We start from the raw sequence: 18,868 nt of genomic DNA, 5'->3' as shown, positions 1-18,868 counted from the left end.
CAGGCTGCAATGCAGTGGTGTGATCTCGGCTCACTGCAAGCTCCGCCTCCTGGGTTCACGCCATTCTCCTGCCTCAGCCTCCAGAGTAGCTGGGACTACCGGCGCCCGCCACCACACCCAGCTAATTTTCTGTATTTTTAGTAGAGACGGGGTTTCACCGTGTTAGCCAGGATGGTCTGGATCTCCTGACCTTGTGATCCGCCCACCTCGGCCTCCCAAAGTGCTAGGATTACAGGCTTAAAACTCTTTATTTATTAGCCGGGTGACGAGGCGGGCGCCTGTGGTCCCAGCTACTTGGGAGGCTGAGGCAGGAGAATGGCGTAAACCCAGGAGGCGGGGCTTGCAGTGAGCTGAGATCCGGCCATTGCACTCCAGCCTGGGCGGCAGAGCGAGACTCCGTCTCAAAAAAAAAAAAAAAAACTATTTATTTATTGCACCCCTGAAATGTATGAATCAGGTCACCCACACTGGCAGTTAAATGATTTTCAAGCTCTGGTTGCTGATGAGTATTTCCCCTATGCTCTAAGCAGATATTTCACTTTTTCTTTTCGTGTAGTTTCTGTTAATATCTCTGTTGTAATTTCAGGAGTCAGAACAGTGTGGAAACTTTAATATAAGAAATCCACAAACGTATTGTTTTTACATAGAAAATGTTCCTTGTTGTTCTAGATGTTGGTGCTGTATCCCTAATACTTATGGACCAAGCAAGAAGAAATTGTATAATCTTTGTTGTTCAGAAGTTTCTAATAGAATAAATAGTAGACCTGTAAGATGAACTTGCCACTAGTAAATGTTACTTTTAAGGACACGAATATGGAAGTATTAAATTATTCAACAGATTATATTTATAACTCTAGGCTTTTAATTTTTTTAAGTTTTCTAATTAATACCCAATTTCGTAATAAATGGTCTTTGAGTTAGAAGGCCATTTAAAAATCATTTTAGAGCCAGGCATGGTGGCTGATTGCTGTAATCCCAGTACTTTGTGGGGCCAAGGCAGGAAGAGTTCCTCAGCCCAGTAATTCAAGACCAGTCTGGGCAACATGGCGAGAGCCCCTATCTACAAAAATTTTAAAACTTAGCAGAGCATAGTAGTTCGCACCTGTGATCTCAGCTACTCGGGAGGCTGAGGTGGGATAATTGCTTGAGCCCAGGAGGTCAAGGCTGTAATGAGCCATGATTGTGCCACTGCACTCCAGCCAGGGTGACAGAGCGAGACCCTGTCTCAAAAACAACAAGAAAAAAAAAGAAATCTTAGTTTAGCAATTAATTTATAGAAGAAGAAATAGCCCCAGAAAGCTTATGATTTTTTTTCAAGGTCACACTGTTTTTTGAATAACAGCTCACAACCTCAATGCTGTGACTCCCAGGCCAGTGGTGTGTCCCTGAAGCAACACATCACAAACTTAAATGGCTAAATGCAAGAAATGTCACTAAATGAAGCAGCCGTGGGTAATAAGCCGGTGGGATTGTTGAGAACTGGACATTTCTGTCCTTTCTAAAGAAGGAAGTGATTTGATGAACTGCCTGGATGGGGTTTCTCTGCCCATATGCACAATATCAGCTTAGAAAATGCTGATTTGCTGGTGAAATATATACTGACTCTGAAGCAGAGAAAGTTTAAAGGAGGAAGTGGGTGGGAGAAAGTGAGTCATACTCAGTAACATCTGAAACAGTAAAGAAACGGGACATTGCAAAGTGAATCCCTATACCTCAATACAATGATAGATTTTAGTGTATTTGTTCGTAAACCATGATGGAAGGAAGAGAAGTTTAGAACCAAGAAAATCTTTTACCACTGTTGGGATGATGCCACCAGCAAGTATCTATGAAATAGTAAGAGCTGTTCTTATAAAGAAAAATATTTTAAATGGTGATGATGCCTATGGTTGTTGGATGGTACTTTTTCTTCCCTTCACATATTATTATGGATGCATTTTCATAGATGAACCTTACACTTCTTTGGGAGAGATTTTATAGAATTTTCCTACTGAACTAGTGAAACATAGGATAATACTACTGGCCCTTCTCCTGAATGGGCCTTTACACAGTGGATGGCACATGCTGTATGTGGGAAGAAAAAGCAAAATTTCTCTGGCAAATACCGCATCTCTCCTGTTAAAATGGAATGTTAGGATTTCATATCTGTGCTGCAGCAGTGTGTTCACCTTTGCTGCGCTGATGTTTGTTATGTTGCCTTTCCTTCTTCCTAAATACAAACTTAAATCTTAGTATTGTTAAGACGGTAAATTGTATTAGGTGTGTTTTACCACAATTAAGAAAAAAATCTTAATAAAAATATCAGTAGTAATATAGTAGACCAAACAATTAGAACAAAGAAATCTCAATTCTACTTCCGGCTTGTCCATTAACTTGCAGTATGAGCTTGAACAAGTCGATAATTCTTTGTGTGTTTAGTGAAAGAATCTAACTGTATATAATCTTAAGGCCTTATCTTCATGTTGTAAAAGCCAACCCCCCCACTAAAAAAAAAAAGAAAAATCTTAAGGCCCATTTCAGTGATTATGTACTAATTCTATGCGGTGATATGTAGGTATATTCCCTTGCTAGCATAGCACACCAGATTATCAGCTGCTGCTTAAGCTATCTAATGGGTTGAACTTCTAAGATACAATGGAATATTTTTAGTTTCAATACGCTGACAACTGAAAAACTTTTATCTTCCTGGAAGTGGATATAGATAGTGACTTCAGAATAGTCTTAAATATGTTTCATTTAAGCTAGTGTTAGATTTGATGGCATTTCCCAAATGCCCACAGGAGTGGGAAAATGAAGGGATAAGGAATGAAAGAAAGGAGAGCAGCCAGGTGCGGTGGCTCACACCTGTGTAATCCCAGCACTTTGGAAGGCCGAGGTGAGTGGATTGCTTGAGTCCAGGAGTTGAAGACCAACCTGAGCAATGTGGCAAAACCCCATCTCTACTAAAAATACAAAAAATTAGCTGGTGTGGTGTCATGCACCACCAGCTACTCGGGAGGCTGAGGTGGGAGGATCGCTTGAGCCTGGGAGGCAGAGGTTGCAGTGAGCTGAGATCACACCACAGCACTCCAGGCTAGGTGACAGAGGCTGTCTCAAAAATTATATATATGTGTGTATATGTGTGTGTATGTATGCATATATACATATATCTTAAAGGCAGCTTTTCTTTATTCACTTAGAACTGAATGGTGAACTCAGAAAATTCTTTTTTGTGGCTACTCAGTTTACTATGTTTATAATATAAGAAAAAAATGTGAAAAAAATTGAACTGTTCAATTAAAAAATTCAGTGTGCCAGGCTCACTCTCCTCGGCACCAGAAACATAGAAATGGACTAAACAAGCCCTATCAACAAAGCCTCAGTCTGCTGAGGGGTGAGAGACATACATAAATTGACATAATATGGTACAGTAAGTGCTTTGGAAATACAGATGACTGGGCCAGGTGCAGTGGTTCACACTTGCTATCCCAGCACTTTGGGAGGCTATGGCAGAGGATCTCTCGAGCCCAGGAGTTCGAGACCAACCTGAGCAACGGGCAAAACCCCATCTCTACAAAAAATGTAAAAGTTCGCTGGGTGTGGTGGCACTTGCTTGTGGTCCCCGCTACTCAGGAGGCTTAGGTGGAAGGATTGTTTGAACCCAGAAGGTCGAGGCAGCAGTGAGCTATGATCCTGCTACTTCACTCTCACCTGGGCCACAGAGCTGAAACCTTGTCTCAAAAAAAAAAAAAAAAAAAAAAAAAAAAGGAAAAAAAAAAAAAGGAAATGCAGATGAAGAAGCAGTTGTGCCCCAGGAGTACTAGTTGAGGGCCAGGCTGCTGAGAAGCAGTTGAAGTATCCTTGAAGCAAGGATGGGAGATTGCTGGGTGAGATCAAAGATGCAGTGGGATGGGGATGAGTGAAAGTGTGAGCAGTGAGTAGAGGCAAGACTGTAGATGCTGCATTTGGGGGAATATTTCTGACTGCATAATAAGAGGTCAGAATGGCTAGAAAAATTAATGTAGAGGTACAAGGCTAGATTTAAAAGAGTAAGCTAAGAACAGACTACAATGGCCTTTTGAATGCCTGTTAAGAATGTACATATTTTTTTCCTGAAAACATTAGAGACTTTTTTAAAAGTTTGAAAGTTTAAAAGTTTAAAATCTTAAAAGGTTTTAAAACCTTTTAAGTTGCTAAAAGTGTAGAATTTTCATTGAAAAGAGGAAAATTGGCAAAACACAGAAAATACACACAAAACCACACCCGTAATTCTACCAGTGAGAATTGCTTAGATATTTGATATTCTAACTTGTTTTTATGAGCTGTTTGAAAAAACATACTTGATCGCATAATGTATGGTCGTTCTATATCCTGTTTTGTTGGGTTATACATAGGTATTTCCCTCATATTAATTCAGACTTTCCATAAGCCTAATATTATCTGGCCTTAGAAACAATTGAAGCATGGAAGTGACATGATGACACATGTGTGGGTTTTTGAAAAATGAGTCAGATGAAAGGGAAGACAGATGGAGCAGGACACATGGTTAGGAAGCAACTGCGCTAGTCCAGGTGTGAGATGAAGGGGTCCTGGATGAGGCAGAGGGTGAGAGACAAGGAAGATTCTGAGGACCTTGTGGGTAGATGTGGGGATTAAGTCAGGTTTAACTCCTAGGCTGGATGAATTGGCAGATGGTGTGCCATTGAATGAGCTACAAGAGAATGGAAGGCAGAACCTATTTTATGGGCAAAAAAAAAAAATTACATTTTAACATACTGAATTGAGGGGCCTCTTGGAAGTCCAGGTGTAGATGTCTTACAGAAATGGAATATTCTGGGCCTGGTGCAGTGGCTCACGCCTGTAATCCCAGCACTTTAGGAGGCCAAGGTGGTGGGATCACCTGAGGTCAGGAGTTCAAGATCAGCCTGGCCAGTATGGTGAAACCCCATCTCTACTAAAAATACAAAAATTAGCTGGGTGTGGTGGCATGCACCTGTAGTCCCAGCTACTCAGGAGGCTGAGGCAGATGAATTGCTTAAATTCTGGAGGTGGAGGTTGCAGTGAGCCAAGGTCGCGCCGTTACACTCCAGCCTAGATGACAGAGTGAGACTGTTTCAAAAAAAAAAAAAAAAAAAAAAAGGAATATTTTGGAAGCATTACAATTTACAGGTTAAGCATGAAGGCTTTGCAATAAAAAGACCTGAGTTCGAATCCCGGCCCCGTCACTTACTAGCTAGGTGACCACTGACACATCACATTTTGTATAATTAAAAATTTTTAATGGTTATTTTATTTTATCTATTTATTTTGAGACAGGGTCTCAGTCTGTTGCCCAGGCTGCCAGGCTGGAGTGCAGTGGCGCTATCTCGGCTCACTGCAACCTCCACCTCCTAGGTTCAGGGAATTCTCCTTCCTCAGCCTCCCGAGTACCTGGGACTATAGGCATGCGCCACCACGCCTGGCTAATTTTCGTATTTTTTGTAGAGACGGGTTTTCACCATGTTGCCCAGGCTGGTCTTGAATTCCTGAGCTCAAGTGATCCACCTGCCTCAGCCTCCCAAAGTGCAGACAGGTGTGAGCCACCGTGTCTGGCCAGACACATCACTTTAACAAACTCACCAGGCCATGGCTTCCTGACATGTTGAAATCATCGAGATGACAGGAAGGAAAGTAATGGTGTGGGTTTGAGAGAAGGAAGTAGAGTTGCTAATTAGGTTAGTTTTGTACTCTTACACTAAGTTTATAGTTCCTGCAAAACATCCATTTGGAGATATTAATTAAGCAAGTGGAACTATGGATCCAGAGCCCAGGAAAGGGTAAGAATGTAAGAGGATGTGCATGAGGGTGTGATTAACGTTGGCAAAGCAGAATGTGTAGGAACAGGAAATGGGCCAGGAGTTGAGCTGTGAAGCACAAACAATAGAAAAGGATGTTTAATAAATTGTCTAAGAGGAAAAAGAAGAGAGAACTGTGTTTTGGAACCACAGGGATGGAGGGGAATGGGGTGGGGGTGCAGGCATATTGGTAAGCTCTAAGGAAAAAAGTATGGTCAGCATTTAGAATATGGAACTAGGAGTTAACTTGGAGACCTAGGCCTTTAGTAGGACTTGATAGCTAACTAGCTGTATACCAGTATATAACTTGGTGGACTTGGGTAATTGAACAAAGTTGAGCAAATGTATATTGCACATAGGCTATGGGCAAGGCACTGCAGTAAATCCAAAGAAGAAACTTATAGTTGAGATGGAGAGTTAAGACAACAAATGACCATTACTCAAGATATCCTGAGATAAAGAGAAAAGGCCTCACTCATAAAGCTAAGGTTTACATCATGGCTATTAGTGTGAATTCGCTGTTGTTAGCAGAAACAGAGAAGTCATGGAGAATCTAGGATGGACTGCGGGACCACAGCACCAAGGTAGTTTGCAGGCTTTGTGATTGAAGTGTCGATTTGGGCAGTGCCCTGTCAAGACCAGTAGGAAGTCCTCCGGGTGCAAGACTTGGAGCTTAGAAAAGGTGGCTATTGTGGCGACTGTGACCATGATTCTGAGAGCCTCGGGCAAAGACTGTTGGGCCAGTCAGAAGTCTTCCCAGCATTGCTGAGTGGCCTGGAATTCAAGAAAGAGAAAAAGCAGACTTGGAACGGGAATTAGCCAGGATCAGCAAGTCAGCAGTGCCAAGAGAACAAAGGATGGGGTTTAACAGAATGTTGATTTGAACCAGGAGAATTGGGAAAGATCAGGTGCTTGGAGGTCACAGCGTGTAGAAAGACCCAGTTTAGTGTGAGTGTGAGAGAAATGGAAAGCTAAAATCTTGCTTTGTATGGGTTTAAAAACAAATTAAAAAGCTGGATACCGTAACCTAGTGGTCAGGAGCACAGGCTCAAGAGCCAGGTCCTCTAGATTTGAATCCCACTCAAGCAGTTACTAGCTCTGTGACCTTGAACAGATTACTTCAACCTCCCTGTGCCTCAGTTTCCTCATCTGTAAAATGGAGATAGCGTATCTACCTTGTAACATTATGAGGTATAGATCATGTACTAGTTGTAAAATGCTTTAGAACAGTGCCTTGGCACGTAAAAGCTATGTGTTTATTAATTAAACATCCTGTTTCCTCACTTGTGAATCAAGATCAATAGACTCAAGACCTGAGATGTCATTTAATAGATCCAAATTTCAACACATTCTGCCAGATTAATATGAGCCCTCTCTTTCAGTTCTCCCACTGTGAGATACACAGAGATCAGTTTGCATACCACCTCTTTTTTAACCTACGGTTCCCGTATTTTGTTTCTCCTGCTTGAGGACCGTTGGTTGTTACCACATGATGTACTCTCATTAGTGCGTACAAAGTTCTAACTTAAGGGAATTAACGTAAAGCATTTATAAATGACTGAGATACTTTGATGACTAAGTCTTTAGATAGGTTAATTCAGTTATTTAATGTGTATACATAAACTCAGTTTTTCTTGGTGCCTGTTCTTTAATTTCTATAAAACTCAAAGGACTCTTTAGTGTAACTTATATTACGTGGATTATAAGAAGACCAAAGTTGTTCTCTCTTCACCACCACTTACTTCCTGTCTGATCTTGTGCAAGTAACCAAACTTTTCTTCTTTGTGCAACCTCTGTTTCCCCCTCGTCCCCGACATGTCACGAAAGAATGTAATTGAAACCTTCAGATTAAAAGCTCTCACTTTTTTTTTTTGGCATGGAGTCTCACTCTGTCACCCAGGCTGGAGTGCAGTGGTGCGATCTTAGCTCACTGTAAGCTCCAACTCCTGGATTCACGCCATTCTCCTGCCTCAGCCTCCTAAGGAGCTGGGACTACAGGCGTCCGCCACCACACCCGGCTAATTTTTTGTATTTTTAGTAGAGACGGGGTTTCACCGTGTTAGCCAAGATGGTCTCGATCTCCCAACCTCGTGATCCACCCATCTCAGCCTCCCAAAGTCCTGGGATTACAGACGTGAGCCACCGCGCTCAGCCTAAAAGCTCTCACTTTTAACTCTCCTTGAACCCAGGAGGCAGAGGTTGTAGTGAGCTGAGATCATGCCATTATCTGTTCGCCCCTCTGGTTTCAAGTTTTGAATTGGCTAGTGTGGAAGACCTAAGTTTGGGAACATATTGGTGGTAGGTCACAAGGAGGCCTGGACTTACCTCCCAAAGCTTCTTGCAAGATCATGCTGAGCTGACAGCCTGTTGATGCTTATGACACTATATTATAAAGCAAAGAATGCCAGGCACAGTGGCTCATGCCTGAAATCCCAGCACTTTGGGAGGCCGAGGCGGGTGGATCACCTGAGGTCAGGAGTTCTAGACCAGCCTGGCCAACATGGTGAAACCCCGTCTCTACTAAAATAACAAAATTAGCTGGGCGTGGTGGCAGGCACCTATAATCCCAGCTACTTGCGGGGACCGAGGCAGGAGAATCACTTGAACCCAAGAGGCCGAGGTTGCAGTGAGTCGAGATCGCGCCATTGTACTCCAGCCTAAGGGACAAGAGCGAGACTTCGTCTCAAAANAAGTTTGGGAACATATTGGTGGTAGGTCACAAGGAGGCCTGGACTTACCTCCCAAAGCTTCTTGCAAGATCATGCTGAGCTGACAGCCTGTTGATGCTTATGACACTATATTATAAAGCAAAGAATGCCAGGCACAGTGGCTCATGCCTGAAATCCCAGCACTTTGGGAGGCCGAGGCGGGTGGATCACCTGAGGTCAGGAGTTCTAGACCAGCCTGGCCAACATGGTGAAACCCCGTCTCTACTAAAAATAACAAAAATTAGCTGGGCGTGGTGGCAGGCACCTATAATCCCAGCTACTTGCGGGGACCGAGGCAGGAGAATCACTTGAACCCAAGAGGCCGAGGTTGCAGTGAGTCGAGATCGCGCCATTGTACTCCAGCCTAAGGGACAAGAGCGAGACTTCGTCTCAAAAAAAAAAAAAAAAAAAAAAAAGCAAGGAATAATATGTGCATATCATAAGTGAGTGTTCTCTCTCTCTCTCTCTCTTTTTAATAATGTGAGTCTGGTGATAAATTCCTTACTGTTAACAAATCTTTCTTGAGACCTCATGACCCTTTTGATGGCATTTATGACATGATCTTATTTGAACATGAAACCTGTGTTTTATTCCTCTACCTTCTGGTTTTCTTGTTCCCTAAATCCAGAGGGATTTCTCCTCGTGCAAAAGGCTGTAGCAGAGCAAGAACTTGGTTTTCACAGACCTGGGTTTGAATCCTGGCTCAGTCACTTACTAGCTGTGTGACTCTGGGCAAGTTACTTAACCTTGTGATGACACAGCTTCCTCATCTATAAAATGAGAGTGATAATACTTCTGCTTCACAGGTGGATTGGGATTACATGAGATAACTCATGTGCAGCACATAGAATAGTGCACGTAGTAAGTACTCATTAAATGGTAGTTGTCACCATCTCTGACTTGTAATAGCTTCCTTGATTTCCCAGCTCCTTACTTTCATGATAAAGAATCTGCAGAATTTTGGAATATCACAGAATGAAGATGTCTAATACAAGTAATAGGTTAGACCAATTATGTGACATTCAAATGTCCTTGTGACCTAATTTTAATTTAACAGCCTGCGGCCCCATTGAAGACTTCAGTGTGTGGCAAGACATATAAAATGACGTATCAAAGTGTTGATGCATCTGATAAATTGTGGCACAAAATCAAATATTCATTCCCTAAGTTGACTCAACTTCTTTACCAGAGGATGGGTTTTAGGGACCACAGAGATGCTTGTACCTATACAAAGGGTACACCCTCTTTTTCCATAAAAGAATATAATTAACTGACAGCAGATTTGAGTAGAAACTTGCCATGATTAATAATTGTTCATTCATGTCCTGTAAAAACCTGATAATTTACTTGTTTTGACTATAACCTCTAATAAATAGATAGGAAAAGCTGCAAAGCCTTTTAGTAGCTTTTAGTATATGTTTTTAGGAAACTTATTCCTACCTAAAATGAAATCACATATGAGAACATGTGCTGAAGAGTCATAAAAAATAATATTGTCTGATTCATTTTAAAATAATTGAAGATTTTGCCTTTGAAGCATTTCTCAGGAAACTATAATTGTTTTTAGCATTTACAACATTCTTCCCAGAAGATCTGCTCCCCGACTTGGTAGTTTCGAGGCATGTAGCAGGGTGGATGGCACCAAGATTTTGAATCACTGGTGCCACCCAAGTGTTTCTGCCTATCCGGTTAATGAACTCTGTGAGCTGCAGTGGGGGCCCTTTGTTCTGCCTCCAGCCGTATGGGAGAGTCATGCCAAAAGGTCTGAAAAGAGCTGCAGGATCTGGTAGCATCTGCAAATGAGGAGGCAGGACTGACACTGCAGTATATTCATGAAGTAGTGGGCTACAGTGACTAACAACCAGGCTGAACCTAAGCCTAGAGAGAAAGGAGCAGATCTCTCTTAAAGGGTACTGGAGGTGTGAAGGCAGACAGTAACAGCCTAGGAAGTGCGTTACACAGAAAGAGGAAAGTTAATTGCATACTCTATTGTTGTTAAGAGGAGTGTAACTTTTGGTGCTGATAGCCTCGATATCCTCTCATGTATTTTTATTTTGAGGCAGTACTCTGGGAATCACCTTTCAATTTATGAGTATAGTATTGTGTGTGTATTTGTAAGTTAAAAATTAATCTATTTATTTATTTATTTATTTTCATATTTTGAGACAGAGTCTCGCTCTGTCGCCCAGGCAGGGGTGCAATGGTGTGATCTCGGCTCACTGCAGCTTCCACTACCTGGATTCAAGCGATTCTCCTACGTGAGCCTCCTGAGTAGCTGGGACTACAGATGTGTGCCACCATTCCCAGCTAATTTTGTATTTTAGTAGAGATGGGATTTTAAAAGCATCTTACTTTTGATATCCCTATTTAAAATAAAGGGATATCAAAAGTAAGATGCTTTTAAAATCCCATTTTGAAAACTATAAATTATACTTTAATTATAAATTATGTTGAAAAGGCAAGCTTTTTTTCCTTAGACTTCAATAGAAGAAAATGGCATTATATATTAAATTAATAGTGCATGACTATTACTGTTTCCCAAAAGATTGCAAGAATAAATGGCTTCATGGTAAAGTGCTAAGCATGAGTAGTGGTTATATAACTTTGAGGTGCCCGATGTTAAGAAACAGTGTTTACCCATTTAGCTTTCCTAGTTAACAAAAATCCGGCTACAGCCCCAATGTACCAGCAATTTTAAAACTACTTTATTATTTATATGTAATTCTAATATAGTAATAAAGCCGCATGCATGCAAATAAATCATCTATTTCCCCTTAAATGTACTTATAGATGTGTTTTCTTAAATAAGTTTTTCAAGTTGGAGGCCACCATATTATTACTTCAAAATGACTGTATTTTGTATACCTAATAATTACTAAAATGCTGAAACGTCTTTTTTTAATAGAACTTATGTTGGAAAAAAAGAATGTATAAATTAAAGTATATAGTAGTACCACTTTTCATTTTCAGGTGGATTTTGTAAGCAGATAGTTGGTGATTTGTCAGTCTGCCTGTTTACAGGCACATATCACAGTCTTGGGTTTTGTTGAAAGAAAGATGATAGTGAGAGCCAAGGTATATCATGAATAGTAACTTAAAATTGTGTACTTGCCTATATGATACAGTTACTTCTAACTCTAACCTTGGGTAAGTAACCTGGCCTCTTTGAGCCTCTGGATTTTGTTTGTTGTATGTGTGCTATCTATAAAATAGAAATAATAATGGTATTTATTGTTGTAAGGATTAATCAGTTTATGTAAAATAATTATAACGGAGTCTGGCATACAGTAATCTGTGAATAAGTGTTAGCTTTTATTATTATGGTGATATTATTGCTGTTTTGGTTGACCTAAAGCAAGGCACAATTAGTCCATGATTTACTCATCTCCATCTCACTTTTAGTCACTTTTCTGCAAACCTATATGTAAGTGAGTGATTAAACCATATGTTGTCAGCAAACTTACTTTTTGCTTATCTTTGTGTTGGCTTTGTCAGAGTTAGGGACCTAACATGTAGAAGACCATCTGTGTGGAGAGAGCATAGCTTTTGCTAATAACTGCTGGCATCCCCCTTGGATTTTGCAAAATCTGACCAGGATATCCACAATTGCCAAGTTCAGCTAAAGCATGCTTTGCAGTCAGCAGATTGTTCTGATAAGCTTCCTATTTAAGATCCTGTAGGATTGTGGAAGACCTCAGGGGTGACTTCATTGCATCGCATTAATACATAGTAAGATCTGTTAGTTAACATATTCCCTGATTCATGAAAGATGTATTATTTTATCATGGCACAAGTTCTGCCAGGTTGCTGTCTTTAAAGATATTGTCATAATTAGAATCAGAACGTAGGGTATGAGTGAGTCAAAACGATACATCACCACTATCAGAATAAAACCAAGGGCTTGAAAAGAATAAACTACTGTTACTAATAACAACATGCATGTATTTCAAATGAATTTTGCTGAATGACAGAAACAAGACTAAGAAGGCACATGCATTTACATGACATAGAAAAGGAAAGATCAGTAGGTACCAGGATCTGGTGATAGAAGGATAGAGGGAGTTGATTGCAAAGGGGCACAAGAATAGTTGAGGCATGATGGAAATATTCCATATCTTAGTTATGGTAGTGGTTATATCAGAGGTTCTCAGCCTGTGGGTCACAGACTGGTACCGGCTGGTCTGTGGCGTATTCGGGATGGGGCCTCACAGCAGGAGGTGAGTAGTGGGACAGACGAGCAAGCAAGTGAAGCTTCATCCGTATTTCCAAGCTTGCTCCCTATCACTCACATTACCATCTGAGCTCCACCTCCTGTCAGATCAGCAGCAGCGTTAGATTCTCATAGGAACTTGAACGCTGTTGTGAACTGCGCATGTGAGGGATCTAGGTTACCCACTCCTTATGAGAATCTAACGACTGACGATCTGTCACTGTCTCCCATCACTCCCAGATGGGACTGCCTAGTTGCAGGAAAACAAGCTCAGGTCTCCCACTGATTCAACATTATGGTGAGTTGTATAATTACTTCCTTATATATTATAATGTAATAATAATAGAAATAAAGTGCACAATAAATGTAATGTTCTTGAATCATCCTGAAACCTCTCCCCACCCCAACCCAGTCAATGGAAAAATTGTCTTTCACAAAACCGGTCCCTGGTGCCAAAAAGGATGGGGAAGTCTGGGTTACATTATCACATGTATTTGTCAAAACTCCTGGAACTATGCACCAAAAAGGGCGAATTTTACTGTTTATAAATTATGCCTCAACCGTTCTTGCTTAGAAAAGCAAAACAGGCCGGGCACAGTGGCTCATGCCTGTAATCCCAGCACTTTGGGAGGCCAAAGCAGGTAGAACACGAGGTCAGGAGTTCGAGACCAGCCTGGCCAGCATGATGAAACCCCGTCTCTACTAAAAATACAAAAAATTAGCTGGGCATGGTGGCGTGCACCTGTAGTTTCAGCTACTTGGGAGGCTGAGGCAGGAGAATTACTTAAACCCAGCAGGTGGAGGTTGCAGTGAGCCGAGATCACGCCACTGCACTCCAGCCTGGGTGACAGAGTGAGACTCTGTCTCAAAAAAAAAAAAAAAAAACACAGCAAAATAAAACAAAGGGCTTACAACGTTGATACAGGGGAGTATTTCCTGTGAATATTCCTGTATCTTCCTCTGAAATGTTGATAGGTATATTATGTATTTACTATGCGTTTATGTTTACTTATTACAGTTTGGAAAGTCACGTTTTTATCCCACAATGTATTTAAGTTTTATCTCTTTCTCCTTATAAGTAGTAATTGCTTAAAAATTACTTAGGTTTTTAAATTTCATGGAGTATCCTGCATATGTTTCATATATCAATCAGGATACTTCTGGCCACAAGTAACACTTAGCCTGGCCTAAACAATAATGAAGTGTATTGATTTCATTCCTGTGGTTATGGGCTGGTTGCTCATAGCACTTAAGCCTCCATACACTCTCATTTTCTGGGAACCCCAAAAAGAGACGTCTTCCCATTGGCTCTGCCTTAAGAATAGGAAGCTACCGGCCGGGCGCAGTGGCTCAAGCCTGTAATCCCAGCACTTTGGGAGGCCGAGATGGGCGGATCACGGGGTCACAAGATCAAGACCATCCTGGCTAACACGGTGAAACCCCGTCTCTACTAAAAAATACAAAAAACTAGCCGGGCGAGGCGGCAGGCGCCTGTAGTCCCAGCTACTCGGGAGGCTGAGGCAGGAGAATGGCGTGAACCCAGGAGGCGGAGATTGCAGTGAGCTGAGATCTGGCCACCGCACTCCAGCCTGGGCGACAGAGTGAGACTCCGTCTTGAAAAAAAAAAAAAAAAAAAGGAATAGGAAGCTACCTATTGCCAAAGCCAAAGCCTTTAGCGTATATTTCCTTATATCTCATCTCCAGAACCAATCACTATGTACTTGGATTCTTACACTATTCAGGGCTCCACCTTTTGATCTGGAAATAAGGTCTGTTTCCCTAGAGGAACTGACTGTATGATAGTAATATATACACTAACCCAACGTGGATACTATTAAGAAATGAGGGGTGGGAAATATGCCAGGCTGGCAACAAACAGTGCCAATACTTTATCCCGAATTATATTAAGTTAAACCAAAACTTTGACTCATTGTGCAACTAGATGACTACATAGTTCTTATATCTGTGTTTCTGAGACCACAGATTATTTAAACAGTATTATATTGCTTTACCTGAGGACTTCACCTAAAAATACCTCATTTCAATGCCACTGTAAGAAGCAACACATTAACTTTATATATTAGAATGGATCTTGTAGGTAAAGTGTAAAGCATGAAGTAGATCTTATGAGGTGAACACAGTGAAGTATTCGTAGAACTTAGTAGCATTTATACACAGTTTAAAATGTAGTATTTATACATAAGTTAGACACTGGCTTAAAATATACTTTGGTCTACTTTGCTTCTAGAGTTTTGCCTATACTTTATAAGCTCCTACAGAGAAAGGGGGGGTATTTCAGCAAAGTAGTAGATAGAAAGTTTTCAATACAAAGATTTGCATATGAAACACAGAATGCCTTCTAATAGGACCAAGCCCAAGGGCTTTGAATAGTTGAAGAAGGCTCCATGGACAAGAATTGGAAATGCAACCATCAAAAGAAAAGTGTCTTAGATGCCTAGAGAGCTGCAATAGCAAGAGCATATGCCAGGCAGAGGATGGAAAGAAGAAAGGTTTAGAGATGGCCAGGGACACATTTGGATGGTAATCAAACATGCATTTGAGTGATGTGTTTGGAGGGAATGGTGCCTGTGATGATAGAATGAGAAGGAAGTTTGAGGAAGTGAGTAGAGATCTGAATAACCCTGAATGTACACAGTATGGATTTTATCCTGTCAGTGAGAAGAAGACGAACGAAGGCTTTTCTTTCTGTGAAAGTAGAATTATGTGTGCAATGCAAAGTGTTTTGTTTTCTTTTTTAAGTTTAGAATTTTCTTTTCACTTTAAGATAAATAACCCTAGAAAGTACTTGGAAGGAACCAGGCGCGGTGGCTCATGCCTGTAATCCCAGCACTTTGGGAGGCTGAGGGGGGCAGATCACCTGAGGTCAGGAGTTCGAGACCAGGCTGACCAACATGGAGAAACCCTGTCTCTACTTAAAATACAAAATTAGCCAGGCGTCGTGGCTCATGCCTGTAATCCCAGCTACTTAGGAGGCTAAGGCAGGAGAATCACTTGAACCCAGGAGGCGGAGGTTGCAGTGAGCCAAGATCACGCCATTGTGCTCCAGCTTGGGCAACAAGAGGAAAACGCTGTCTCAAAAAAAAAGAGAGAAGTACTTGGAAGGATATAACTTTGTTATATATTTTTCTCAGAGCAGAAATCTTAGCATATACATTAGAAAGATTTCCACAAAACAACTGATAAAATACAAAAATAATAACATTCAGAGACAATGGCTTAATTATTTGGAAATACTGTTTCTTTTTAGTATTTATAAGGATTAATTCATTCTTGACAATGCTTTATAAATGTGGAACAAAGAAAAGTTTTAGAAAGATTTCTCATACGACAATATACAAGGTAAGAACCACAAAATATTGGAATCAGATCATTTGATAGCTATTGATTGGGCTGGGCTTGAGAAGAGATGAGCAAAACAGGGTGGCAGTGTTGACAGATTAAAGGATGAATGCTAAATTTAGACATAGTATCATAAGTAGGACTTGGTAGCAGTTAGGATGCCATAGTAGAGAACAAAATTTAATTCAAGATTCCAAAGCCAGGTAACTGTACCATTACCAGGAGGAGAAAATTAGGAGTTAGTAGTAGGGTAGAAGTTTCTCAGAAAAGATGAATTTGGGCTTGTGTTGTCAGCATGTCAAAGTAGTAATAAATGTCCAGCGATAGTTAGGTATATGATTGCTACTCATTCATTCATTTGTTCAGCAATATTGTATTGAATACCAGTGTTTTTATTGAAGCATTGTAGTAGACACAGGAGATACAGCAGCTAGCAAGAAAAAAATGTTTCTGTCATCATGAAACTGGCAGGGTTATATAAATATATTTAAGGGTTAAATAAATACATACTGAACAAATAAAGTGGGATTTAATGGAAAATAATATGGGCAGACAGAGGTGAGGGGGAGCATAAATGAAACAAGATTAACAATGAGTTGATACTTGTTGAATCTGGATGGGCATGTGGGAGTTCACTCTGCTATTTTCTGTATTATTTGATTGAAGTTTTTCTTTCTGTTTTTTTGAGATAGGGTCTTGCTCTGTCGCCCAGGCTAGAGTGCAGTGGCACAGTCATGGCTTACGTGGCCTCAACCTCCTCCCATCTCCACTTCCCAAGTAGCTGGGACTGCAGACATGCGCTACCACACCTGTGCTCAAGTGATCCTCCTTCCTCTACCTCCCAGTGTGTTGAAATTATAGGCATGAGCCACTGCGGCTAGCCTAATAAAATATTTTTTAAAAAATAAAAACTTAATGAATGTATAGAGCTGATAATCAGACAAGATGTCTGAGTGATAACATTTCCAAAGAGTAGCCTGAGAAAGATGGAAAAATGAAGAAAGAGTAATGCTAGAAACTGAAAAGGATAAAAGATTTCCAGGAAAAAGGTAGATATGATAGTGGTAATGGCTGCAGAGGTCAAAGGAGAAACTATAGTTTAAATCCAGCTGCTTGCTAATTTCTAGTTTTGTTCGTTTCTGATTTGACATCTCTTCATGGCTGAAAGAACTGAGTAACTGAAAAGCTTGAGAAAACTGTTTCGATCAAATCATTTGAAGAGGTGTTTTTTACTTTAGAAATATTGTCCAAGGTATCTTTCCTAATGTGTGAATATCTGTTCAATTTTTAGGAGACTGATGAGCAAAAACTTCACAAAATAGCCAATGAACTTTTGCTTACCGAAAGAGCTTATGTCAACCGACTTGACCTCTTAGATCAGGTAAGATTTTCTTTCTCAGAATTATTTGATATTTTGGCATTGTACATCATTTTAACCTAGTAATTAAAGTATTTTAGAAACTGCATGAAGGAAGGACCTGTTTTTGACTAGTAAAAGGTACTTGCTCAAGGAAATCTCCAGCACTTTCAGCTTGGTCAGGTACAGGCATTTTCTAATTTGTAAACAGTAGAGGTTTCTCTCTGTATGAATCACAAAACATGTTTATCAGGTGTCCTGTAAACTTAAACACTAGTCTGTTTCTTGACCTTTCATTGTCATCCTAAGGACCGTGTTACCATTATAATCTAAGTAAGATATTGATGATTCTAATGCTAAGAATCATTGATTCTGTTTGCCTCATTTGCTATCTAGCATTATGCAAGTGATGCGAGCTGGTGTAGTCATAGGCCAGAAGGGATTTTGAAAGTTCACTTGTTCAACCTTGTAAGAAACATTTAATATAGTAGCTGGCAAAAAGTTGCCCAGCTGATATTAGTTTAATGTGTGAATCTACTTTATCATATTTTGTACTTTCATCATGGAACCTTGAGTATCATTTCAAATATACACTTGCAAAGTCTAAGAACATATTATAAGAATAACTTTTGAAAACTAAGGCATCTTTTTTTGTGTTTTGGTTTTTTTGAGACGGAGTCTGGCCCTGTCGCCCAGGCTGTAGCGCAATGGCACGATCTTGGCTCACTGCAACCTCCACCTCCCGGGTTCAAGTGATTCCCCTGCCTCAGCCCCCCGAGTAGCTGGAATTACAGGCATGCACCACCAGGCCCGGCTAATTTTTTGTATCTTTAGTAGAGACGGGGTTTCACCATTTTGGCCAGGCTGGTCTTAAACTCCTGACCTTGTGATCCTCCCACCTCGGCCTCTCAAAGTGCTGGGATTACAGGCGTGAGCCACCACCGCCGGCCACTAAGGCATCTTAATCCTGTTTCAGCAACAAATAGGACAAATGGTTGATTGCCCATACAGACTCCTTGTTAGAAGAGAAAGCTGCCATGTTAGAGTGTTACTTGTAAGAACTGTCCCACTTCTGCTGCTGGAAACTGGAATTTCATGGAAACAGGCAATCCTGTGTGTACCTCCTTATCATTAGTTTCAAAAGTGAACCGCTTGCCTGCTAGGGTGAGCCGTGGGAAGCCATTTTAAGGCTTATGCTCTTTGAAAGAATGAGTTTGAGGGGGCGGAGCAAGATAGCCGAATAGGAACAGCTCCAGTCTCCAACTCCCCAGCACGAGCGACACAGAAGACCGGTGATTTCTGCGTTTTCAACTGAGGTACTGGGGTCATCTCACTAGGGAGTGCCGGACAATCGGTGCTGGTCAGCTGCTGCAGCCTGACCAGCGAGAGCTGAAGCAGGGTGAGGCATCGCCTCACCTGG

The 18,868-nt window shown here is 40.9% G+C and overlaps 1 protein-coding gene across 4 annotated transcripts in view; it reads left to right on the top strand.

Annotated features, from left to right (window-relative positions):
- Positions 1-18,868, top strand: part of FGD4 (FYVE, RhoGEF and PH domain containing 4) — a 273,188-nt gene that overhangs the window by 197,248 nt on the left and 57,072 nt on the right. For all 4 annotated transcript variants that reach the window (XM_017886972.1, XM_017887112.1, XM_017887190.1 and 1 more), the window contains one exon: positions 17,383-17,472. In XM_017886972.1, the coding sequence (XP_017742461.1) occupies positions 17,383-17,472 (90 nt within the window). The remainder of the gene's footprint in view (positions 1-17,382; positions 17,473-18,868) is intronic.

The sequence above is a fragment of the Rhinopithecus bieti genome, unplaced genomic scaffold (genome assembly GCF_001698545.2).
Source record: "Rhinopithecus bieti isolate Rb0 unplaced genomic scaffold, ASM169854v2 scaffold_72, whole genome shotgun sequence".
Classification (NCBI taxonomy): domain Eukaryota; kingdom Metazoa; phylum Chordata; class Mammalia; order Primates; family Cercopithecidae; genus Rhinopithecus; species Rhinopithecus bieti.
The sequence above is the reverse complement of the archived record's forward strand: the minus strand, read 5'-3'. Positions and strand labels throughout refer to the sequence as shown.